Genomic DNA, 25,758 nt, shown 5'->3' with positions numbered 1-25,758 from the left:
AACCGCTTCTTCTGGGTCACACCATCGTCTGTCAAAGCGTCAAAAACAAAACAGATCAAAGCTACGTCGGTACCAAACGTTAGCCATGCTGGAAAAAAACACAGCGCCCCGCCCCTGACGTCATCAGCGCCTCCTCTGCGGTCAGCTGATCGCACCTGAAGGGACTGAGCGTGCACAGAGCCTAACGTAAAGGGGCTTTCGGGGGAACGACAGCAGGTAACGCAGCTTTTAATGAGCGTCTAATGAAAGGAAACCCGTAGCTGTAAGTTCACGGACACGGACGACACCGTTTCTCTGTGCCGTGGACGCATTAGCTTTAAAGGCTAGACTGAGTTCACGATAGCTACTGTTTGGCTAGCTGAGTCACTGGAGATGGTCTAGAGGATTTTTTAATAACGATGGGAGACAGCGATGGGGAGGACACTGTGGAAGCTCCTGGGCTGCCCGTGGAGGTGAGTGCATTTTTCCTCCAATACAAACCCACTGCTCGTATACTGGAGCTACAGTAACAGTATTCTAATGGCAGTCAGCCACTGCGCATGCCCTGCTGTACCTGTCGAATGACAGGTAGTGTGCTCTCATTGGAGCTGATAAAATGCTCTCAGCTGAGCCCAGTTCGGATCGATCTCTTCGCGGATGTTTAATCTAATCCAGCATTTCTGTCTCAATCTGCAGGTCGTAGTTTACATCCTGAGTTTTCTCCACGCTTCAGACAGGAAGGAAGCGTCACTGGTCTGCCGTAGCTGGTACAGTGCCAGCCAGGACCCCCGCTTTCAGGTCATTCTCCCCAGACCACAACAGAGACGATGAATTGAAAGGTGGCTGCACTGTCATTTTAACTTTGTTTTTTTCAAATTGCAGAGGAACATCACCTTCCGCTTCCCGGCTTCGGCCTCGTCCCTGGAGCTCATCAGGGGTCTGGGCCGAAAGCCACGCTGCAGCCTGATAATCAGCCAGCTCGATGGCTTCAGCATCTCCAGATCGCTGCTGCTGGAGGTGCAGTATTCTGACGAATGAAACAGCTCCTGTGTAACACATATTAGGGGTACAGGTGGTTTTTTGTTGTTGTGTTTAATACCTAAAAATGTCAACATTCATTGCTCCTTCTGTGAAACTATATTCCTGACGTCATGTGATGACTTTTAAACAAACCCACAAAGAAGCAATCATACGCTTCCTGGTAGGCTCACATAATTCACACACCTCAGGGCAATGGAAACTTTTTTTTCTTTTTTTTTAAAGTGGATTTGTCTGGACTCTAGTCATCTTAGAAAAACACTAGCATTGTTTTAACATTTATATATATCTATATATATCACATTATTTTAATTTCCTGTCACAAGGATAAACATGTGACACGCCATAAATAAACACCACGGTCCAAAGTTCAGAGCAGCTGTGGTCATCACTTAATAATTCATGCTTATCACAATCATGTGCATCTGTATGTGTGTGAACGTGTAAGCACCGAGTTTCCCACTAAACACACGCTGGATTGTCACGCGAAGATAAGATAAGGACCAAGTTTAGTCCACCTGTGTTGGTGTCGGACCGGCGTGTGGATTTTAAGCTTTAGGTGATAATAAAATATTCATTTTTTATGGCATGCAAATGTTATAATTGTTCTTGTTAATTCACATAAAAGTCTCATTTAGATTAAAATGCTTTTTGCCAAGACTGACGTGGCCAACAGGGCAGCAGTGAGCCCACTCTCCTGTTTCCCACTGATTGAAATAGCAGCTGTAGTACCTTTGCTAACCTTCCTGTTTTGTGTTGCTTCCTCCTCAGGTGGGCCTTTGCCTGGGCCCTAAACTGGAGAGCCTGGCCCTGCCTGGCAGCAGTATAACAGAGGCTTCCCTGCTGGCCCTGCTCCCTCGGCTTACCTCCCTCCGCAGGTTGGACCTCAGAGGTCTGGACAGCCTCTTCATGTCTGGAGCATTCCTCTCCAGGGAGGAGCACAGACAGCAGGTGGGTGGAGACGGGCAATAAAAAAATCTGAACAATTCAAACAAGAAATTAAAAAAAAAAAAAATTTATGGTGTCATAAAAATGTGTGAGCAATCATAATCTGCTTCCAGGTGCGGTCAGCACTGTGTGGTCTGGAAGAGCTGGACCTGTCTGACCTCCGCTACCTGTCTGACCTCACCTTCAACCGGCTGACCGGATGCACGCCGCGTCTCCGTCGGCTCTCGCTGGCTGGCTGCCATATTGCTTTTGAGTTTGACCCGTATCGAGGGTGCCCGGTGGGGGCCGTCGAGGACTCATCAGCTCTGCTGTCGCTTAGGAACTTGAGGAGGTTGTTGATGGAGCAGAAATCCACCCTCGTAGCTCTGGACCTCAGCAGAACATCCATCACCCCTGAGTCGCTGCGCACTGTTGCACAGGTCGGGATGTTGGCACAGCACAACAGTTTCAGCATCACTAAGAATACTTCCACTGATAGCTGTAATTCTGTGTTGCAGGTTCAGGGTTTGTTTTTAGAGGAGCTGATCCTGCACGGCTGTAAGGAGCTGACCAACTACTCAGTGGAAGTTCTGGTGAAGCACCAGCCAAGCCTCCTCAAACTGGACATCAGCGGCTGCACGGAGCTGACCAGCAGGTCTGTAGAGGCCATAGCGCGAGGTCTGAAGTCACTGACGCACCTCTCATTGTCGCGGGACTGGAGGATCACAGAAAAAGGTTCCCCCCCATGCACGTTCTTGTGTATTTAACTAAAATTGTCACCCAGTGTGATCATTTTTATATTTGATATTATCTTTGGAGTGACCGTAATCACGATGATGGAACAAATTAAAAGCAGCAGCTTTAAGGGTAAAACAGACGAAATAATCAGCATTTTTCTATTTGAATAGAACTGCAAGTAAGTTTATTATGCTCGGTTATTAGTTTCACGCTCGCAGCTCATCATACTGCCTCCATGTGATTAATATCGTGTTACCAACAGGCCTGTCGGACCTGCTGTTGTTGCCCTCCCTGCGGTCTCTGGACCTGTCCGAGTGTCTGCACATCAATGGAACAGAGATGGTGAAAGGCTTAAAGGGATCCGATGCTGCCAGACGACAGCTAGAGACGCTCAACCTCAGGAGCTGCACCTACATCAGGGTCGGTCATTGTCCGCGTCGCCGCGCTTCATTTGGTTTAAAACAGACGGAAAAATCTTAGCTTCCTGCCTTTCTTTTAGGATCCTGCAGTTTTCTTTCTCGCCCAGCTGCTTGGGGACACTCTCTGCGAGCTTGACCTGACTTCCTGCAGTAATGTGACCGACCTGTCTGTGTGCGCCGTCGCCACCTACCTGCAGAAGCTGGTGGTGCTGCGGCTCGGCTGGTGTAAAGAAGTGACAGACTGGGGTCTGCTGGGAATGGTGCAAAGAGCCAAATGTGAGCCTGACGAGGAGACGGTGAGAATCACAGCTTTGTGTTTATGTGCTGCTCTAAGCACGTGTGGTTGTTATAATAATTCGCTCTAACAGGGAGACAAGGGGCCCAGGTTCACCCGGACTTTTGGCAACATGGGCTTCTTCAAGCCTCCTCGCTTGCCTTTCGAGGAGCGACCCAAGCTAGTGACTCCGAATGACCTGGAGCAGTTCAGACAGCAGGCTGGAGCTTCTCTTTTAGCTCTCAGCAGGCTGCAGGAACTGGACCTCTCTGCCTGCTCCAAACTGACGGACAGCAGCATCGCTCAGGTAGGAGAAGGACGGGCAGCGGAAGGTTTCAGTTTGGAATGCAAAATATTTGAAAAGTTCTGTTCTCCTCTCTCAGGTGATGCGTTTCCCAGATCTCCACCATCTGTCTCTCTCCATGCTGCCGGAGATCACAGACGACAGCTTAGTGTCGACGGCCCGTCACTGCCGCAGTCTCACTAGTCTCGTGCTCAGCCACTGCCCAGGTATCAGTGACCGCGGCGTGGCGCAGGCTGCGCCCTACCTCCCCAGACTGCAACATCTCTACCTCTCCTGCTGTAATAACATCACCGATAGGTGATTAGCACACACGCCTCGCAAGTAGCTGCAGCTCATCGGAAAGTCATCAAATTCTTACGCTGTTTGCACTCTAAACCCCGCAGATCCCTGCTCCTCCTGGTGCAGCACTGCAAACGTCTGAGGACGCTCGACATCTCCAGGTGCAACAACATCTCTGCAGCAGCAGTGGACTTCCTCCAGACACAGCTGCCCTTCCTGGAGAATCTCCACTACAAATTCATAGGTGGGGCTGATCTTAGCCTAAGCCTCTGATAGGCTGAGTGAACATCCTGAGAGGCTGCTGGGACTTTGACCATAGTCTGCTCTCAGCTGAGCTTTTTGCACATGTCAATATTTTGTACAAGAGAGGAAAAAATACTTTAAAGTTTACAGCAGGACCTAATTATGTCATCTCTTGAGTAAATATCTGCTCCTTTGTGTGGAGTAGGAATCACCAGTTTGGACCAAATGTTATTTTTAAAGATTTCATCAAAGGAAGGAGAAGACGGCAACACACGAGCACCACAGGAGGAAGAAAGTAGTCAGTATTTCATATGTATTTACTGTTTGAAGAACGAGATCTTTATATTTAAATTCTTTGAGGTGCTTTTAAATGAAATATTGCTGTCACAGACGTAGAACATGAGTTGTTGATTATAGAGATTGTTGTAGACTACTGATGCCAGCGACACTCCATTTCCTTTATTGTTTCTAATGCTGGCAGTCTTTGCTTGTTTGCTCAGTGATGTTGTTAAAAGCAGGATGTAGGATGGGACACTTTGATGCTGCTAAAGCAGGAAAGAGCTGTGGAGTGAAAACATTTCCCCAACTTCATCTTTTAAATTAAAACAAAGCAAATCAGGGTTTTAATCACTAATTGCTTTTCAAAAAACTGCCAGAGTTGATTTTAAATATGATACAGTGTCAGATGTTCTTGGAAAGGGAGCATCATGCCAAAACTAGCAAGTTTCATTTCCACTCCAGCCCACTGTGTGCGCTGTTGTAGCACTGAGACAGAGGGAGTACTCATCATAGACCAAAGTGTGCAAAGGTGTCTTTTATAAATAAACCAAAGTTTGTTTTTTTTGCTGTATAAATCAAATTTTTTTATTCATGTGAATTAAATCAAAGCACATGATTCAACGTGGACATTATCCCAGAGGTCAGTGTGTCAGTGTGGAGGACAGCTGTGCTGAAATGAAATCAATCCCCTTACAGAAAAGACTGAAAATGAAAGCTGTCAGTTCCCCAGTAGCTCCTCCAGGTGGCGCCACTGAGTGCTCACATTATAAAACGGACAAAAAGCATCAGTTTTAAAGTTACAATGAAATTTGATCCAAAAAGCCAAAAGTCATCCAATGCATGTGGTACCGTGTGATTGTGACAGAGGGACATGTGCCTGTTTGCAACAAAGATTAAAAATCATTTAATGCATCTCTGCTGAAATCCATATGAAGACGAGTGCCTGCAGGTGCATGAAGCTACGAACACCTGCTGTATGTCTTTGATGTGCTGGAGAATAAATGACGTACCGTGTTGTGAGAAAGCACGATGTTGTAGTTAATGCCCTCTTTAAAAAAAAAAAAAAAAAAAACACAGCCTTTCCACGCGAGTATTCCTCACACACATTTAGATAATTCAAAAATATAAAATGATTGTAAAACAAGTGTAAAGTACCATTACTTGAGTGGTTATATTAAAAAGTATTGAATTACATTTTCCTCAGTACCTGTGTGAAGGTTTCAGTGCAGGGAGGAACAGACGTGCATCACACTGCGATTCACACAAACACTGACGGAGTCTCAACCTTTTTCCTGCTTCTGTTCCTCGTTTCACTTGGATGTTTAAAATATCCATAAGAAAACTCAAGCGTCAAAGTTATAAATCAGTGATTAAGATGATAAGCGCGTGCACGCACAGCTCAGCCCACACAAACGTCTCGTTTCACACACACATATTTACACATTCACACGTGCGCGCTCATTGTTCCGTCTGGCTGAAGTCGTAGCAGAAGTTGAAGTTGCTCGGAGGTTTGGGAACGACCGGAGCGTTGTCGGGTATGGGAACGTTCTCCAGATCTAGGAGGCGGAGCTTAATCTCCATAGACAGGAGGATCTCCAGCTCACTCCGCATCGATTCGCTGCTCATCTCCCGGCCGAGGAGCACGCTCAGTCCGTCCGTCCACAGGCAGAACTGAAGACGTAGTGGAAGCTGGTTAGATTTTGTTTCTTCACTGTATATCACAAAGAAACTGAAGGAGGTAACGTAGAGCAGCGTTTAGACTCACGTCGGTTCTGGACGGGGCGATGAAGTTCAGGCTGTACTCCTCTACGTCGTACGTGATGCTGAATGCCAGATCGAGGACCTCCTACAGAGAAAGCTCAGTGAGACATTCTCCCCGTCCACTCTGCCGCACACTTATTATCAATCATTACCAGTAACAAGAATTATTGTTAAATAGAAGCTCGAGAGCATCAGAGACATCCCAGTGTGCTTGGGTGAGGACTTCACGCTGGAGAGACCACATCTCTCACCTGGCCTGGGAACGCCTCAGCGTGACCCCAGGTACCCTAGAAGAAGGGAGGTCCGGGCTTCTGTGCCCATCGATGGACCTGCATCTTATTTCCTTTCTATACTTAAGTCATGTTTAGTTTGTCTCCATATTTCTCCCTTGACTGTCCACACCACCTACGGCGGGAGGTGATCACCATGGTACTAACAAGAAGGTGAAACAGCTGACCTTATTCTGTTTGCCTTTGTTCTCCTTCATGTGAGGACAGTCTTTACCCGTCAGCAAGCCTTTGATATCTGCGACTGGAACTGAAGAGGAAGCATCAAAACACACATATGGTTAATATACTTCAGACAATTACAAATAATGTCAATAAAAACTATCTGTAGGAGCCATATTAGTTCCTTCTCCTGTTTTGAATAACAAAGGGTTGTCAGTGCCAACCGGTTGCTGCAGGTGGCCCCGCCCCTCCCTGAGGTTTCTTCCTGTTAAAAGGAAGTTTTTCCTTCCCACTGTCACCAAAAAAACGATTGTTGGGTTTTCCTCTGTATGTATTATTGTAGGGTCTACCTTACAATATAAAGCACCTTGAGGCGACTGTTGCTGTGATTTGGCGCTGTGTAAATAAAACTGATCAGCCTGAGGAGCGGCTCAACACACCTGCACCGTTCTGCACTTTGTATCAGGGTTTGTTGGGCACGCATGCTTGATGATTATTAAGATTAATCAATGAGCATAATAAACTGGAATTCCAGACATGACAATTTCTCACAATTTAATTTTAATGGATAAACCTGAGCATGAATATGGCTCGAGCCATTTGGTGTAGAAAAACTGAACTCACTCTTCTCCTGCAGTGTTTCTATTGGTGGATTTTCCGTGTCTTCCTCCACATCGCCGTAGTGAAGCATTTTGTGATTGGGCGACAAGCGACAGTACCACAGTTTATCTGAAGAGACAAAGACGCGGGTTAGCCTGACACGCTCAGTCTGCCGTTTGCTGCACGTGAGCCTGCGCGCGCTCTCACCCTGTCTGCGTCGGCTGCTGATCTTCCTGAACATCGTGCCCTGACACAGCCTGTTGAGTCTCTGCTGCCGGATCAACTCGAGCAGCTCCGGCTTCAGCCGCTCTTTGAGTTCACTGGAAAGAAAAGCAGCAAAGAGCTATAAAATTTTTTTGAAAACGTCACAAGCAGTTTTCTCGTTGTTCTAAGACATAAATCGTCACTATTGCCCAGATGACATTTATTCAAATCCAATCAAAAATCAAGCAGCAGAACTCTGTTACACTGAGTGTTTAGTGACAAACAGCTACATAACAAACACCAGTACGACCTGCTGGTTGTTCCATACGGGTGGAAACTATTTGGAGTCGTCAGCAGAACAGCTGATCGGACAGTTTAACAAACCGCAAACTTTTTATTGACTCGTTTCCAGAATGTGGGGTCAGGACGCTCAGCCAAACTGTGTGTGGATCTCAAACACACTGAACCTGAGCTAGTTTATTTCAAAACAAGCTTCTATTCTGTTACAAATCTTTGCATGACTGAATCAGTACGGACGGCCTGAACCTCGACATTTCTCTGACGTGCAGAAAGTAAATGACTTAAACTGTAAAAGGCAACAAGTCAAGCAGTGGGCGATCATCTGATCCGATGGATGCTGGTAGCTTTTAAACAACCTATCCATTTATCACACCGCGGCGGGCCTCGGGTCGCCTGCAGTCCAGAGTAGGAGAAGAAAATGCACAGATGGATTTACCATCTGTGCCCACTCGAACATGACTGTACAACACCACTCATCTATAACCAGTAGACCTGGCTCCTGCCTAAAGATAGACAAACATCTGTTTATACAGACTATAAGACAATTGGTGCACATGGCAACTCCTTTAACACAGACCGGTACGCGGCACCTAAACCTGCTGATGCTCACAGCACAGGTGGAGCCAGAGTCTCTTCCTGGTGCAGTCGTTCCGTCTGCCGCAGTTTGAGGATCTCGCTGTAGTTGAGAGCGTTAACTTTGTTCTTGAAGAGCTCCAAGGAGGTCGGCTTACTCGACAGAGTCCTGGTGATCTGCTCCCTCACCACCTGCATCACCTGAGGACAGATATGGGAGCACAGACGGGTTACATGCTGTTACGCACTGGGAGACGCATGGAAGCAGGGATTGGTGTTTCACACCTTGGCTTTGACATAACCAGGGCATGTCAACCTGCCTATTTAACACGTTTGTGCACAATGGTTGAACGTTATTCCTTCATGTGGGCAAAAGAAAAACAGACTCACTCCAGGAGCTGCTCAGTGATCAGTGCGATATCCTCTCCACGCACTCGCTCACATGATGGCCTTGCTTGCATTTGTCAAACAGTGCGATCATAACTTCCTTGACCTTAATGTGACTAAGACTAAGGAGTTAATCACTGGTTACAGGAAAGATGGTGGTAAACCGAAGGCCAGAATCATACACAGTGAGACTCCAAATTGTGGATACTTGTAAATATTTGGGAACGCTCGACTCGCAGCTTAAATCTGATATAAACACGAGAATCTGCGGTTAAACGAGGACAACAAAGAATTAATTTTTGCACAAGCTGAATGTTTTCAGTGTTTCTAAAAATATTTAATAGAATTTTCTATCATTCTGTTATTGCAACACGTTCTTTATGTGCTGCTTTAATGAGCAGGATGTGCGTAACAGGGACAGTGTTAGCAGCATACCCGAGCCCGAGTCTCACGCACCCTCGAGACAAAAACTGCTCCTCAAATTCTTTCACACGTTCTTCTATTAAGCTGCTGAATGTTAAGCGTAAAGAATAATAGTTTGTTCTTGTCCCGTCTCTTATTTTCCACAGCTCACCTGTCGGTCTGTGTGTGGGGTTCAGGGGGTTGAGGTTAGGAGCAAACCCCCTCAAGCTCTCTGCTTACAGAATAAAATGTTTGGCGTGCATCAGGAGTTAGTGAGGGTGGTCTCCACCTATGCAGCCACCCTTGGAAAAACCCAGCAGCTACTTTAATGGTCTGTATTGATACATACTGGAGGTGTCAACACTCGTAAGGTCGTCGTCTTTGTGCGGGAAACAGTTCGTGCTGAGCTGCTCGATGACAAACTGACTGTGGAAAGTGTTTCTTTAGTTCAATTTTTACTTTATTTTTTGTTTTTATTGAGATGGTGGTCAAACTGAATTGCCCAGCGTTTTCTGAAGCTCCGTGCTTCAGTCCGTGTTTCTACTCGTTAAAGTGAAGCTCACACAGAGACGGGAGGTGACCCCGGCAGTCCTGAAACAAGCGCTCAGGGCAGTGACATACGTGTTAAATCTATGGTTCCCTCAGTTGTAAAAAGTGGAAAATCTATATAAAAATCGATAAAAGACCGAGCCAACTCTGCGCTGCTGCGGTCACACCCCCTCACCCACACATATACACAGCTGACCTAGATCATTCCTGTTCACGCCCAATTTGACTGACTGCAAACAATCAGCGTCTAAAGTGTAGCGCGACACGTCGATAAGCCTCGACTCATTCTCTCTGTGCAATTTTTATCCAAAGCTCAGAGTAATCACTCGGTCTCAGAAATGTCCTCGAAGAATGTGAAGCGTGACCAAACTGTTTATGACTGCAGACAACAGCGAAGCCGTTTTTGTCCTGCAGCAGTGGAAACGCAATCTGTGAAATCCAGACTGTCGTACAGAACACGAAACAAGCGTCTGCAGTTTCACACCGCGGCTCCCTGCTCACGTCCTCAGAGCCAGCAGCAATCACATGACACGGTCTGCACTCCCACTACTGTAGATCTGTTTACCACTCATCGACACATCTGTAGACTTATTTGTACACAACTGTTCCCACCTTCTATTCTGCCCTTATCTGTATGTAATCTGCTCCTATTGCACTTCTGATTAGATGCAAACTGCATTTCATTGCCATGTATTTATACATGTGTAATGACAATAAAGTTGAATCTAATCGACACATTGTAACGATTTATTAACAGCTTCTATTGTCACACATTAAAAACAAACAAAAAACCTTTTAGCCTTTGATGTATGAATCACTTTTGTACTAGAATACTTAATATTGGCCTCTGTGTGTACCAATTAGTTAAAAACTAATCTTACCTCCATTCTTTCTCCTCAACAGACGATTATTTTAAAACCCTGGCTTCAATTTTCACCCTCGGTCAGTCGCAGAAACGTGACAGGGATGACGCGGAGTCAAAGTGAGATGGAGAGATCACCTACGACAGCAGAGGCCTTTGAGTGTTTGGTAAACAGACACCCACCCTGATGCTCACATGCACACTCCCAGCCGGGTCCGGCCCCTCTGTCGTTTAGCTCAGCGGGCCAATAGCAGCGACGGCAGCTGTCTCTCTGTTTGGCAGCGTGTTCACGGACGCTAAGTGTGCGTATGCGTGTTAGCGGAGGACGGCTGTTCAGATCATAACATAGCTACACAAATGTGTTTATGTAAGTGGACTGAGGAGATTTCTTAATGTTGGAGGCGCACATGCAACTAAAACCTAAATAAGCAATATCGCATGCGCCGTCACAGCCTCAGCTTTTCTTCTTCTTTGCTTCTTTCTGTCCTTTCCTTCTCTCCCTCTCACATCGTTTCCAGAGGTTTTACGTTCCCCTCTGTTGTCGTGTCATTACTGCCGATGCCCTGGGCGCTTTGTTTTCCTTGTTTCCTTCTCCCTCCGTTTCTGCCGTTCCCCGCGGTTCTCTTTGTCCACCTAATGCTGCTTTGTCCTTGCCTCAAAGCACCCTGGGAGGTTGGACATGAGCAGAAACAAAAGGCCAGTCTGCTGGTCTGGCACACAGGACACTGGCGTGCACTGGAGAGGTCAAAAGGTCACAGAGTTTTATGAGCACTGTGTGGATGATGGATTGTTGAGTGTAATGTTGAGGCATGGACAAAAGTCAACATTTGGGTTGCATGAGTTCTCAATATTTCTCCCAGATGAGAGCGCTCTGCTGACAGCTCGGCTTAAACCACAAAGCTAACTGTGCGTGTGGGGGCAGGTCGGGGAAGGAGAACGAATCCAACCCACCAAAATACAAACTTAGACAAATGTACAATTAAAATTTAATTTAAAGCATTCTGATTTAAATTTCAGTCTCTCTGTGCTTCATTTTTACTATATCAACATTTTTATTTACTTGTGTCGCAGTTCATTAAGATAACTGAGTGGAAATACCCTGTGAGGTGTGATCAAAACAGTCCACCAATGGGCCTCACCGGATTCAAGGTCTCCCATTCAACCCATGCAAGGTGACCCACATGACCACAGCGATTAAAGTGCAGCTATTCTCAGATCATTCCCCAGAAGTCCAGTTCTGACCACCTGCACTCTGCAGCTTCTCCACGGACCTTAAATTACATTCTACTGCACACTGGCCTCAATTTTCATTTGGAGGATCATCTCTAGCTATGACCACAATTTTCTGCAGCGGTTCGAGTAAGAAACATCAACTGAGGGGCAAGATGAAGAAGTGTTGGCTTCCCCGCCCTCTGAATTAGCATTTTTCCACAGCATGTCTTTATCCTGTCTTCCTTCTCTCACCCCAACCGGTCACAGCAGATGGCCCCGCCCCTCCCTGAGCCTGGTTCTGTCGGAGGTTTCTTCCTGTTAAAAGGGAGTTTTTCCTTCCCACTGTCGCCAAAGTGCTTGCTCATAGGGGGTCGTATGATTGTTGGGTTTGTCGGTCCGTGAAAATATTGTCTGACATTAAACCGTCCGTGGCGCAAAAAAGGTTGGGGACTGCTGGTCTATGATACAAAGCGCCATGAGGCGAGTGTTGCTGTGATTTGGCGCTGTATAATTAAAATTGAATTGAATTTTTGAACTCTGAATATGAGACAATAAACGGGAGTTCAAATCAGAGTGCAACTGATTTGTATTGTTCAGCAGAAATGGGACTAACTGTGGAGCAGTCTATTGACCAGATTTGCCTCTGGAGATTGAAAAGCTCACCAGAAGAGATCCAGCATAGCTTGCACAAATATCCGGGGAGGGGGGGGAGCTGAAAAAGGGACTACTTTGGGACTACTGACCTCTGTCTGCCTGGCTATATTTAAATAAAGTTTTTTGATTTTTGAACTTTTTGATGGCACCTTGAACTACCCTTGAACTTCCTGAGCCTGAGGCCAGCGGTTCCCTCTCTGACTCCTCCGGTCTGCACGATGAAGCATCCTTGGGTAGGACACTGAACCAAAGTTTCCGCCGATGCATCCACGAGTGCACGATTGCTAAACACATCACTCATATGCATGTATGACTGTGTACTATGAATATAATAAAGTGTTTTGTTCCCGACCACACACATGCATCTAACATATATAACATGAAGAGCTGCGTTTTCCTTCCAACTCATGGTGCTATTGTGTGAAACGACGACTGTCACATAGAAGAATTTACAAAAAGGCACCGTTCACTTCAGTTTGGTCACTGGCTCGATTCCACTCATTGTTTTCTGATTTATGGAAGCGTTTTTGTGGTTGGGTGTACCGCAAATGACTCCAAGTACTCCGTGGGAAAGTGAGACTGACTGTCACTGCATTTAGCAAACATCCCACATGTGGCCATGGACGGTTTGGATCTGACTTACCCCACGTCACCGTTTCACACACTGCCACAGCCAACGACCAGTTAGGCCATTCCAGATGAAGAGAGCAAACTCTCCCATCTATGTGAGAACTTGCGTGGTGTATAAGGACTGAGTTCCTTCTAGCAAAGCGAGCGCCTCTGCTGCTGTACCTTGTCAAAGTCTTCCTGTGTGGCTCTCATCTCTTTCCAGGTCTTATTGAGCAGCTGAATGCAGACACAGAAAAGCTCCTCCATCAGCCGGTCCTGACTGAAGAAGATGGGGTGGTAGTCGGATCCCGTCTCCGAGGCTGTGAACAGACACAAAATAAATTAGAGCTCAAACAAGAAGAAGCAGAGATCGCAGCGCGTAAGAGATCAGACTGACGTGGCTCTCCGATCCGAAGGATTTCACACAGGATGAGCGTGAGCTGGATGCTGCTCCTGGCAAAGGGACACTCGTGTTTGTCCTCTCGACTGCTGTTCTCCAAGACAAACTGAAGACAGAGAACGGAAACTAAGCTGAACGTTTATTATGCATTCACCTGATTTTTGAGCTCATGTAACAAACGCAGCCGCTTGTACTCGATCAGTTTTTCATTTAACATGCACCATATCATCTTAAATTCAGACAGAAGAGGTTTTATATATCTAACTAAACTGCAGATAAGTCATGCTCACCCTGCTGTAGGCATCGGGATAACGCGAGGCAAAGTAATACATGGTGTCCAAAGCTAAGAGACCAGGAGGCGTTCGTGACAAGTCCTGACCGGGGTTACTATTATTCTGAAAGGAAGGAAGACCACAATGTTTCACATATAAACGACAGAAAAGCTGGCAGACAAACAGTGACTGTTTATGATCTCACGCTTACAGAAAAGCCCAGTTTCCTGAACTCTTTAGCACAGAGTGAACGCCGTCGTTCGTGACTCAGGCTGTTCTCGCTTTCTGTCTCGAACGCTGCCTGCCTCAGACCGTGAAGGATGTCTCTTTGTTCCTGAGGTGAAAACAGGTGGACGCACAGTGGACTGTTAGAATCTTTATGTGTTTCTGAGCGTGACAGAACATTAGCAAGGGTATTTTATTTATAAGATTTCAGGATTATAAATGTAAAAACATAAATAAATGTGCAGCCGACCGAGCGTGGCTTTAACACGTCTGTGAAGGTCATCGTAGTCTAAGGAGCTCGGAAAGAAAAGCGTCTGGACTTGGGCCTTACTCTTAGACCTGGAGAAGCTTCTCGGATGAAACGTCTTCAAGGAAACTTAAAGTCCAGACGCTTTTCTTTCCGAGCTCCCTGAAACCTGACCCGCTGTGTTGCGGCTCACCTGGCTGCAACAGTCCAGAGGTGTCCTCATGCGGGGCTCCTGGAGATTCAAGGTAACTGACTGTAGGACATAGAGGTAGTGGGCCATCTCGTCTTGGACTGAACCAGAACTGTGGATTATATTCTGCCAGAGACACACATTTGACATGAATACATTTTATATTTTATCATTATTAAAAGAATTTGTGAAACGTGATCGTACACGTGAAAATAATTTACCTTATATATGTACTGACGGACATTCTTCTTAGTCAGGAAATCAAACATATCCTGTGAAACAAGAAGAGCGCATGTGTCACTGGACTGCAGAGACCTGCTTCTACCACCCGGTGGCGATATAGTGTCGGTAAGGCAGTGTAAGGCAGGAGGATCAGCCTGAGGGACTTTGACCTCTGTGACGAAATCACTGCTTGCTGGTACGTGCATCTCTGACTCAACCGCGTTTTTGTTCGCAACTATTTTGCTGATAAGAAGGGTGGGTTTGTTGACCTGATGTAAAAGTGAGGAAGTAACAAAGAGAGCCTGAGAGAAAAGAGCCGAATGAAGGAACTGTTTGTGCACAACGAGAGAGGAGCAGAGGGGCAGAAAGACTCGACTGTCTGCAGACGGGTCGTTTTCAGCTGTCTGGAAGAAGCGGTGCCTGTGGGATTCTGACACGCATGAACAACAACTGTCCTTCACCCTGAGGCACATGTGCAACTACAGTCTTCTCAGATTATGAGATAAAAACACAGGAAAGAGAATGAAATGATTCCAGGAACAAGTGCAGGCTCCGTGTCCATTCTGCTGTGCCCCAGAACTACAGCCACCTTTTACCTGAGGGACGCCTACATCAGCTACACTAACACATACTTTCAGCCCACACATTCATAAGGTAATATATTCACACAAAGCATCAAGTTTAAATGTTTTTGATCCTTAAAAGCTGTCACTACGACACATTTATGAGTATCAATGAAGAAGCACCTGAATCTGACATCAAACAATGTTTTTCTCCTGCGATAGAAAAGTCAAACTTTAAGGTTACTGATGATGAACAGTATGCACGGTGTCTGCCTCGAGGAAGAACTGCGAGCCAAACTAAAATACCTGATCATCTGCACGCTTTGAAGTTTTACTAGTGTGGAAAAGAGGAAGCGCATGAAAGGTTTGAAAAGTGGCAGAGGCACCTTTCGGTCCGAGTCTCCGGCTGTTTGCAGCAGGGCCATGAGTAAGGCCATGGCTTTGGTTTGTATCTGCTGGTTTGTCCTGAAAAAGGTTAGAGACACACACAAAAACATTATTTTTACAGCTTTGCAGCCACATGGAAATGCGTGCATGCTCCTTTAACAGATTTCAGTTCTCATATCACTACACTGCACTCGTGCAGTAAAAACTGGACAGTTGACATATTTAAAACTTCCTGTTACAGAAACAATGCTGTGACTTACTGCCCCGTCACCTCGTTGCATTACAGTGGTGTTACTCCAATGCGTTTCACATGACACTATATTTTTGTGCCAGATTAAGTGAAAGCAAATGATGCTGATTAATGATTTTGAACTTTAAGATGCAACAGACACCAAGCGAGTGTGACTGTCACATTTTAAACGTTCATTGAATTGTTGAGTGATAAACTACTTACACCTGAAGGTGAGCAATGAGCCTCTCCATGGTGATTTCCTGTTTGACCTGCAGGAAAAGGCTGTGGCTGCTGAGCACCATGCTCTCCAGGATGTCCAAGCACACCTGCTGTATCGAGGCGTCGGTCGACTTGGCGTTCACAAAGCCGGCAATCTGAGGGAGAGACGTGAGCTTCAGAAAATCAAACTCGGAAAACATGCGAGAGGCGTGCAGAGAGCAGCGGAGACGGAGACCTTTTTGATGAAGACAGAAGAGAGGTTCTCCCATGAAACGATCCCATGATCCATCAGCTCCATGAACCCCGTCAGCGTGTGTGTCATAATCACATTACTCCTGAATGACACAGTAAAAAGAGGCAAGCATCAGACATTCACACGGATACAATCAGTGATGCCGTCGGTGCTTTAAAGACAGTAACAGTAAAGTGTTGCATCGCTGAGAACTCAGCCAATCGTGTTGCTGCTACCATCACAGAAAAGAGCTTCAATGAATCAGTCAGTGATATCTGACGAGGATACTAACTCATTAGAGTCTTCTACAATCTTGACCAATAAGAGGTGTCCGTCTCGGCTGATGAACTCCTGAGCAAAGGTCACGTCTGTTGAAACGCTCGCTAGTTCCTTCAGCGAATCGCAGCGCACGCCTGCATCTGAGCTCTGGATACCCTTGAACAAATCCTCCGCGCAGCGGCCCTGAGTTCATCCACGCCAACGAAACACACACAAAGAAACGCACCGGCTCAGAAAGGGTGAAAAATCATCAATCGAGCTCTGACGCGACAGTTTAGACTTCTGGAGTTCTAGTTTGTCAGCACGTAGCAGAATGTAGCCTCTCGCTGTGTTACTCAGAGGGAGAAGAATGTGAAACAGGCTGCAGACTCACCGGTGCCTTGGTCAGACGCAGAATGCAGCCGTTCTTAATGTCCAGACGATTCTACGACACACAAACAAGCAGACATGCAGACACGGAGAAAAGGTTTAAGAAGAACACCAAAAATAATCCACGTGCACATTTTGTTGCAGTTTCTTTGTATATCAGAGGACTGCACATCCAGGCACAGAAGCTCAAGAAGACAGCAAGAAGTTCATTCCTCACATTATCAAAGAATGACTCATCCTGCATATGTACTGTTTATTTACCAAAGGCAAAACAGATCAACGTTAAAACGGGGTTAGCAGACCGTCTGAGGCTCGGGCTGCTGTTTGCACCATGACCCTGTTTGGCTTTTAAATCTAGAGCAAAAGACAAAAAGGTTCAAACTAATATATAAGACTGAATGCACGTGCACGTGCACACAGATGTGACAAAGTATTTCAGCCCAAATTTACACCTCATCTCCAATAAAGCATCTCAGTCCCTGTTCTTCATGCCAGTTACAAATGAGCCGTGCAGCTTTGCATAAATGTCGCAACCAAGAGCTTCTGCTGTTCTTCTTCTTAACATTTATTAACCACAAAGTAAAATCTTTGCAATCAAGTCTGTTTTGTGAGACTGCCCCTGGCCTGTGCAGACAGGATGAACCCAGCACATTAGGAGTTTTTGGTGGTCGGAGAAACAGAGCTCAGAGAAAACCAAAGGGCCCTGCCTGGCCTCAAACCCACCGACCACCTTACTGCTGATAATATTAACATGCACATTTCTGAAGTCAGACTGCCACTAAAAGCAGGAAATAATCAGCACCATTATTAGACTGCCTCAAATAAGTGTTCCACAGACTCATCAAGAGGCCAACCTTAAACTGAAACATCTGTGTTTAACTACGTGATCACTGCAAAAAACTGAAGCTTACCATCCCTGCGCTAACTGTAAAGGAGCTCTCTCCTGCAGAAGCCTCCTCTGCATTTTTCCTGCTGGGACGATAATCTTATCTCAGAGAGCAGGAAAGCTTCAGCAGCAACCTTTTAAGAGGAATCTGAGTGAAGCTGCAGCTGCTTCTCTCTTTAGCTTCTGTTTTTCCCGTTTCACGCTCGTCTTTGATGACTGAGCTCCAGGGAGACGCTCGTAAACGCAGGCAAAGTGCTGACAAAGTAGTGATTTGCTGATCTAGTGGCAGAGATAGATGCTTATCTCGTAACCATGGAAACATCTGTAAGGCTGACTCGGGTCTGGTACTTGACGTTTTTGCAGAAACCTGAGCCAACGACAGACGCATTTATGTTGACTGTTGCCGACTGACCGATTCGGTGATGTACATCTGCACTCCGTCAGCATACTGCAGGGCGTAGTTCTCGGACCCGGGGAGATTCCATCTACACACACACACACACACACACCTCAGTGTGACCAATGAAGCACGATGATGTCAAGCAAAACAACCTCCAACCTCCATCGCAGACTTACCCGTCGCACACCTCCTTTATCACAGCAGACAGAGGTTTTTTCTGCAGAGACACAACAAAACAGCACTTAGTCACACATGCATGCAGACGCAGCATAAAAGGCACACACCTGCTGCACAACTACTATGTTTCTCTGTCAGGGAGCCGAATTCATGCTTCAGTAATGACATGCTGTTATGGGATCGTGGTTCCACAACTATTCCCGCTGGCTGGAAATCTTGTTTGCTGGGCAGAGGAAATCCTAAAGCTCCCCGACACTTTGTGAACAATGTTGCCCTCGGTGCCCAGAGTCCTCTTTGTACGGAAATAAAAGCCAGACTACTTCCATGTCTGCCTCTCAGCTATCCTGCTATTAGTGGTCAGCCCTGTGGTTACCCAGTCAAAATGTCTTCAGGTTCTGTGGTTGACCCAGTGGACGGTCTGTCATTAGTGGCAGCAAAGAGGGTCAACGAATCAGATGCGTCTGTTGGAAACGTTCGAGCCAATGGGAAGTTTTCCTGGCGAGGTAGAATTGGTCGTGATTTAAAACGAAACTATTTTGTGTCAAGAAAGGCCCAAAGTAACACTCCTGAATAAGTTATTGTGACGGTTCCTCTAAGAATAATCCCGATGAGATTATCAGCTGTTCAAACAGTGGATGAAAGGCGCTGGCTGGGAACCTGTTTAAGCCGACACTAGTATGCAACTCGGAGACTTCACAGCCAGCCCTGCTGCACACTTTAGACTTAACTGTCTTGCGCAAGGAAGCACAACTTCCCCCAAGTCTGGGAAACACATGGAAAACTTCCCCACAATCACATGTAGTGCAAGCTGGAGGGAAAAAGACCGTGTGCACAGAAATCCATCACTGCTATGAAACACTTTTTACTCTTAGATCCATTAACTTCAGTAACAAAGCTTTCACACTTTTATGGCTCATATCAACACAAAACCCCTGAACGAGTAATAACTGTATTAATAATAACATGTTCACGTGAAAGAGTCACTCCCAAGGCACGTCTTAGCAAGAAACAGACCGCAGAGTCCGGTCATGTGAGTCGCCAACAAGAGCGACTGAAAGGAAGCTGAAAACTCACATCAGTGCATGTTCACTGTGGAAATTTGAAGTGAAGGCAGAGTGCATTTTTTTCACAAATGCAGGGAGAAAGTGTGCTGCAGCTCCTGTTGCATCTCTTTCCACAGCATCACTGAGCAAAGCATGAAAGGGGTGTGGCTTCTGTGATATTATGGAAGAAGAAACGCACGGGTCAATATGTGCTTTTAAATAAAAACTCTAATATGAAGTTCATGCAGGATGCAGCGGGAAGTGAGAACATTTGAGTTTAACTGTTTGTCTTCTAATCAAAGCTTACATCACGTTTACAGTCGGGAGCTAAAGTGTTATTCTGACAGCTAATTTAAACATTTCATGTTATAGCAGCTGTTTCAAACCACTGCGGTAAGGAAGTGGGGGATCATCACCATTGGTATACACACACACACACACACACACACCTAAAAGGGTGTCTTTCAGTTTCTAGAGTCATAATTAACTCACCTTTTAAAACCTTTTGCCAAAGCGCACTCTCTCTCTCTCTCTCTCTCTCTTTTGTTGAACTGACACAAGCAGGAGTGGGCGGAGCCTTCACAGACACACGGGCTGATGCAGAGTCGATTCACCCAATATGGTGACACCTTTTTATTCCCCAGCAAGAAAATGCCCAACATTGTTCAGATGAATGCACGCCTCTGTGGTCTGGCACTGACTGCAGCCTTTGACTCATTAGCGTGAGCGCTGCTATGAATGTGCCAGAAAGTCTCAGCACAACTAGACTAAAACCAACCTGTGCAGAATTAATCGACCAAATTACCTGATGCAGCCTGACTGAAATATGTCACAATCTGGAGTTCAATCAGAGCCTTTGCATTTTGACCAACTCTCTGATGAAATGTGTTCATAATGGCTGCAGAACAAAGTGGTTAAGGTTCCCTGTTTGATTCCACCGAGCAGGTTTATATTCACCAAGATGCTGACGGTGTAACAAACTCAGAGGTGTAAAATGTGAGCTGAGGGTCACAGCTCTGCCAGGTCCTCATGCACCATCATTCCTGCACTGGTGCAGAATGATGCAATTACTGCACAATCTCATCTTTTCTTATCCAAAAACTCCCAAAATGCCAGAAATATAGGATCAGGATACTCTTCTAAGTTGTCCCTTTTCACACGTAGCATCGAGAGAGCGACAACTTCACTACGAGCCGACTGGTTAAAGTGACGAGCTCGTTGAACCGAGCACCTTTCTCACACAGAAACAGTCAGATCACACGCATTAAAGAAAGTTTAATGTTCAGTCCTGCTGCATCAGACGTTTGCACGATCGTAGGGCATTGTTCACGGCTGCGGTGCACGTGTGAAAACGCCTTTCAACTCTACCATGACAAGTAAATTAGGTAAGATGCTCCGCGGAGGGAAACAAATTTCCCTTGTGGTTTAGAGTTAGATCAAACGGGGACATCAGAGAAGAAGCACCTCAGACACTCAGTGTGACAGACTGCGTTATTTTAACCAACCAGAGTGCGACGGACGTTATCAGTTAAAAGTGTGCACATTGTATAAATGCGGGCATTACCTGGTCCAGTTGTATGAGCTGGGGGTAGGCCCCGGGCATCTGGATGGCTATCTTCACTATGTCCTTCTGCTGCGGCATGATGGCACCTCTTGGTTACACGGCTATTCAGCTGCTAATAGGAAAACAGAGTTATTGGGCACCTGTGGGATTTATATAAAATACATTGTGTCCCATTTCAGAACATATTAAAAACCATGTGACCAAAATGGACTCGAGTTTGCACAAAAAACGAGTCTCCGTCATTTCGACAACAGAAAGGTGGAATAAGAAAACCAGAGTGAAAGCTGACGGTCTGTGAATCTCATGGCTGCCTCGTGTTGATCCAACAACCGTTTTCAACGTGAAGCTGCAGAACGCTGCTGTTCCTCTTTCACTGTTTATTTATGGAGTGCTGAGTAAAGCTGAAACAGGTAACCTCCTGCCCGTACAGGCACCTCCAGTCCTTCCATCGTTCTTCTCACTTCCTCCTCAGCTCTGATAGACTTTTCCCAGAGGATAAAGAAGAAGCTGTTGTTGCGCTTCAAACCCTTCCCCCTTCCTCGTCCTCCTCCTCAGTCTCTCGACACATGGACAACACATACAGTCTGATGTTGAGTCTTCTGTACATTCACTGGCTTGGTGTGATTAACAGCCCAGCCTCTGCTCGATCTCTTGGATGGTTTTTGCATTCTGTCACTTCCAGCCTCAAAAAGAAAGCTCTTTAAGAAAGTTTTTAACAAAGCAACATTCCTACTGCTGTCACAACAACCGCATGCTTTCGAGGCCTCCTCACCTCCCTGAGGCACTGTCTGATAAAAAAGGATACCTGGATGTCACCTCTCAAACATCCATCTTTGTTTGGGGGTAATTTACATGGACTAGATGGAAGGAGAAGTCTGAAGGGCTAAACCTGTTTGGGTATGTTGGATCTGGTGTGGTGCCAAAGGTCAACTTCCCTTTGAAAATAAAGTATTAATCTTAATAGAGATTTATAGAAACTGAGGTCTACTCAGCTTCTGAGTCATCGAATTCAAAGGCCAACCTGTCACGCTACGGTTTTTATTAACAATAACTGAGAGTACCTGTGGTTTTTAAGCTGTCCAAGCTGCTTAATGAAGAATGTGAAACTGAGCCCATGTAGGGTACTTGCTGTGGTTACTGCTTTGGCTGCAAAGAACTAACCAAACAAGTACACATAAATTGCGTCATATAGTACAGCTTTGACTGCACCAGTTTCCTAATCGGCCTGCAAGTGGAAACTAAACTTAATTTCAGGTCTGGGTGTCAAAATCTAACATTTCCATATAAAAATGACAAGTACATCAGTCAAAGAAAGTGCTGTAATAGTGAAACTTGGCACAAAGAGTCTTTCAACCCCTGAAGAAGTTTCCTTTTTCCTAGTAAGCACAATCATCAGGTCAACACTGACTAGTGTCGTAATTTACAATAAGACACCACTAATAGCAGGATAACTAGTAGATGTTGTGATGATAAACACAAAGAGGATGGTACTCACAGAAAACGCGCCACCTGCTTGGCATTATTTACGTCATCAAATATAATTGGGTCGCTTCCTCTCAAATCAGCCAGTTTTTAGAGCGTTTTCTGCTCGAGCGTCTCCACTTGGCATAAACAAAGAGACAAAGAGCAGAAGTTCTCTGGGAGGAAATGCATCGTTGATGCCAGAGGTCATCATGGCCAGACTGCTTCCAGCTGACAGAAAGGCAACAGTAACTCAAATAACCACGTCACAATCAAGGTAAGCAGAAGAGAGTTTGTGAACGCACAACACATCGGACCTTGAAGCAGATGACCGCAGCACGTGGCGCTCCTGTCAGCTAAGAACAGGAAACTGAGGCTTCAGCTCACACAGGCTCACCAAAGCCCGACAACAGAAGATTGGAAAAATGCTGCACGGTCTGATGAGTCTCAATGTGGGGGATATTTTCTTAGCACACTTTGGGGCTCTCGGTAGCATCGTCTAAATGCCACAGCAAGTACTGTAGCAGACCACGTCCATCTATTTATGACCACAGTGTACAGGTCCTCTGATGATTGCTTGCAGCAGGACATTGTGTCATGTGTCAAATCATTGCAAACTGCTTTCTTGAACACGACAGTGAGTTCAGGGTACCCAAAGAGCCCTCACAGTCACCAGATCTCAGTCCAAGACCAGCGTCGTGGGGATGTGGTGGTGAAGGTGACACTCACATCATGGATCTGCAGCAACTTTGCCAATATGGACCAAAACCTCAGGAGTGTTTCCAGCTCCTTGATGAATCTTTGCAGGCAGTTCTGAAGGCACAAGGCGCTTTAACCCAGTACTACTACAGCATCATCTGACACTGTGACACTGTACAAGAATAATCTGTAGAGCAGAGCATTCAGAGCTCACAGCCTTGCAATACTGCTGTCGCATCTATAAGCAAACTATACGATCTATCAGAAAGAAGGAAATGAGGTTGTAGACAAATGTGGCCTGGCGACAGGAATAGAATACCACAGTACAGTTCATCTAGATCATAAGCTTGAATATTGATATAATCTGAGCAGACTAGAGCTCCGAGCTCACTCGTTCACCGTGGCCTGTCCAGGACGGAGATCAGCCTGCAGTCCTATCATCCAAGAAGAATCAACTTAAGCTAATCCTTTAAGCATTTCCTACAAAGTATTTTTAAAGTGTCTGAATTGATTTTATACAGCTTTACATTTAATGCATTAATGGTCAGGAACACTACACGATGGCAGAAATACAAATTAGAATAAATTAAAACCTCTCATTAATAGAATTTACCATTTCTTTAGGGGAACTAACGTCCCCAGACAAGGAAAGATGAACTAAAAGACCTCAAAGATGTTTTTTGCATTTTTAACTAAACCCAACTTGCTTGTATCGAAAGTTAAAAAGCTGCTGATCAGCAAAACTGTGTAAGCTGCTTCATTTACTGAACTCAGGAAAAGAGGGAAGCTTTCATGTGAGGCTCCAACAGAGGTTAACCACCAGTGCGTGCTTGCCTCAGTCAGAGTCTGTACCTGTCTGTGCCTGTTTGTGATGCCCCCCAGAATTAACCAAGTGGAAGCTGAAACCACACCCACTGTCTGGCTTAAAACAGAAGAGAAGTTGAGGTTTAACTTTAGTACTCTAAATGTAATGATCCCAGTTAACAAAAATCCTTTAATAACCTGAACAACTGGTCAAATAAGAGATTAGCCAATCTTTAAAAGACACAAAAAAGCCAAAGCCTCAGCAGTGTAATACATATGGATAATAGCTGCTTCCATCTGACAGCCAAAAACAAGACATGGTTAATTTTACAGGCCAGCAGTTACTCAAACCCATTTATGTGTAAATCAAAGAAGAAGGAGACGAAGAAAAATCAGCCTTGCTGGGTTTAATCAGATACAATTTTCTGCTTTTCTGAACGGAAGTTGTTAGAAATCTAACAACAAACAGGTCGTTATAATATGGGAAGTTATAGCTGCTACAATAGGCGAGAACTCAAAGAGTACATCTCTGTGTGCACTCGCTCACTGTGCAGCTGAAATAGGTGGGTTCCCTCTGTGTGGAGTTTGAACTGACCATTAAAAACATAAATACATTTAAAGGAGATGATGTCAGATAGATTAGAGTCCCACCACATTCAGCTGTCACTGTCTATATTCAGTGAGCAGTTTGCTTCATTAGGCTTAAAACCACAAGCAGGCTCAGAGCTTTTGTTAGCCTGCAGATCCTCTGTGTGTGTGTGTGTGTGTGTGTGTCTGAGACCCCGTGGACTGGCAGACCCCCCTACCCACTGTGGAAGTGTGTATGTAGGGAGGGAAGAGCTGAGCTGCCTGAAATTCCTGACCTGACAGAGTTGCACATACACTCGGTAAATCTCAAATACTACAGGTTTCCAAGAAAAAGGGGATTTATATAGTAGAGAAAACTGGAAGCTGCCTTTTGAAAATAAAAATAAAAAACAGAAACACTTATATTCTGAGTTTTTCTTATAATAATTAAGAATAAGACAATTGTGCTTTACATATATCACATGTCAGTTAAGTAAAATCATGTGTTGCTGCATTAAGTTAGCAGCTAAACAATGTTTTAGTTAAAACTAAACCATTCAGTTAAAAGCGCACCTAATCTGATATGACCGCAGCCACAGCGTGTTGGAAACAGTCAACACAATAGTCGTGAAAGAAATGTGAGCACAGCTTTCTTTTTCCCTGAATGCCTCCTACCTGGTATGAGAAGACAAGTCAAGAGCTACTATCCTGCAGGAGCCGCCGCAGTCGGACCGAGAAACATTTGCAGCTCCTTTTTTACTCTTCAGGAGGAACCGAGTCGGTCCGCGGAGGTGTGTTCTCCTATAAAAACATCCGACCGCTCACAAAATCTGTACCAACGTCTCTGCAAAAAGTTTTAACTATGATAAGTTGACCTAAAAGTTCCGGGTCGGCTGGAGTCTCTTGGTCGAGCGTTTTTTTCTGGGTTTTTTTGGAGTCAACCATCCCTGATTAACAGATCAGTTTCCGATTTGGATTTTCACAATAATACCCCTCCCGCGTTTCACATTAATTGAACGTTTAAATTGAAAATAAAACTAGAGATAAGGAAGAGAAAAATTAAAATGGGAACAATAACCAACGCCATATATTATATTACATTTTGCTACTTTATTGTTCATGCAGGAAACCTTTGACCGTCACATTTTTTTTCTTTCGAGCGATACAGTGCTTTTATTTTGAAACAAAAACGACATACATACCGGAGGTGTCGTTGCTGCTTATGGTGAGTTCTATCATATTTTCTTTCACATTTCTTTACTAGCACATAAAATTGAA

The 25,758-nt window shown here is 45.3% G+C and overlaps 2 protein-coding genes across 4 annotated transcripts; one reads left to right on the top strand and one right to left on the bottom strand.

Moving 5' to 3' along the window:
* Positions 1-144: 144 nt before the first annotated feature.
* On the top strand, positions 145-4,237 carry fbxl9 (F-box and leucine rich repeat protein). Its single transcript, XM_063480181.1, has 11 exons — positions 145-452; positions 676-777; positions 862-996; positions 1,789-1,968; positions 2,079-2,384; positions 2,463-2,679; positions 2,945-3,102; positions 3,182-3,397; positions 3,470-3,682; positions 3,759-3,976; positions 4,063-4,237. The coding sequence occupies exons 1-11, from the start codon at positions 399-401 to the stop codon at positions 4,229-4,231; spliced, it is 1,968 nt and encodes a 655-aa protein (XP_063336251.1). The 5' UTR covers positions 145-398; the 3' UTR covers positions 4,232-4,237.
* Positions 4,238-4,254: 17 nt separating this feature from the next.
* elmo3 (engulfment and cell motility 3) lies at positions 4,255-25,410 on the bottom strand. Of its 3 annotated transcripts, none has more exons than XM_063480177.1 (21): positions 25,156-25,410; positions 20,950-21,061; positions 18,342-18,382; positions 18,178-18,250; positions 16,884-16,934; positions 16,524-16,693; positions 16,235-16,334; positions 16,003-16,154; positions 15,548-15,626; positions 14,598-14,648; positions 14,380-14,502; positions 13,926-14,048; positions 13,733-13,837; positions 13,440-13,548; positions 13,226-13,362; positions 8,405-8,568; positions 7,498-7,610; positions 7,315-7,419; positions 6,699-6,778; positions 6,246-6,326; positions 5,939-6,151 (listed from the first exon to the last, which is right to left on the bottom strand). In XM_063480177.1, exons 2-21 carry the CDS (start codon positions 21,025-21,027, stop codon positions 5,939-5,941), a joined length of 2,148 nt encoding a protein of 715 aa, XP_063336247.1. In that variant the 5' UTR covers positions 21,028-21,061; positions 25,156-25,410. The 3 variants fall into 3 exon arrangements, with proteins under 3 accessions (XP_063336250.1, XP_063336247.1, XP_063336248.1); XM_063480178.1 differs by having other exon boundaries at positions 20,950-21,058; XM_063480180.1 differs by lacking the exons at positions 13,226-13,362; positions 13,440-13,548; positions 13,733-13,837; ... (10 more) ...; positions 20,950-21,061; positions 25,156-25,410 and adding an exon at positions 10,587-10,820 and having other exon boundaries at positions 4,255-6,151.
* Between the last annotated feature and the right edge of the window lie 348 nt (positions 25,411-25,758).

The sequence above is a fragment of the Pelmatolapia mariae genome, linkage group LG7 (genome assembly GCF_036321145.2).
Source record: "Pelmatolapia mariae isolate MD_Pm_ZW linkage group LG7, Pm_UMD_F_2, whole genome shotgun sequence".
NCBI lineage: Eukaryota > Metazoa > Chordata > Actinopteri > Cichliformes > Cichlidae > Pelmatolapia > Pelmatolapia mariae.
This window is presented reverse-complemented; position numbering and strand designations above follow the sequence as displayed.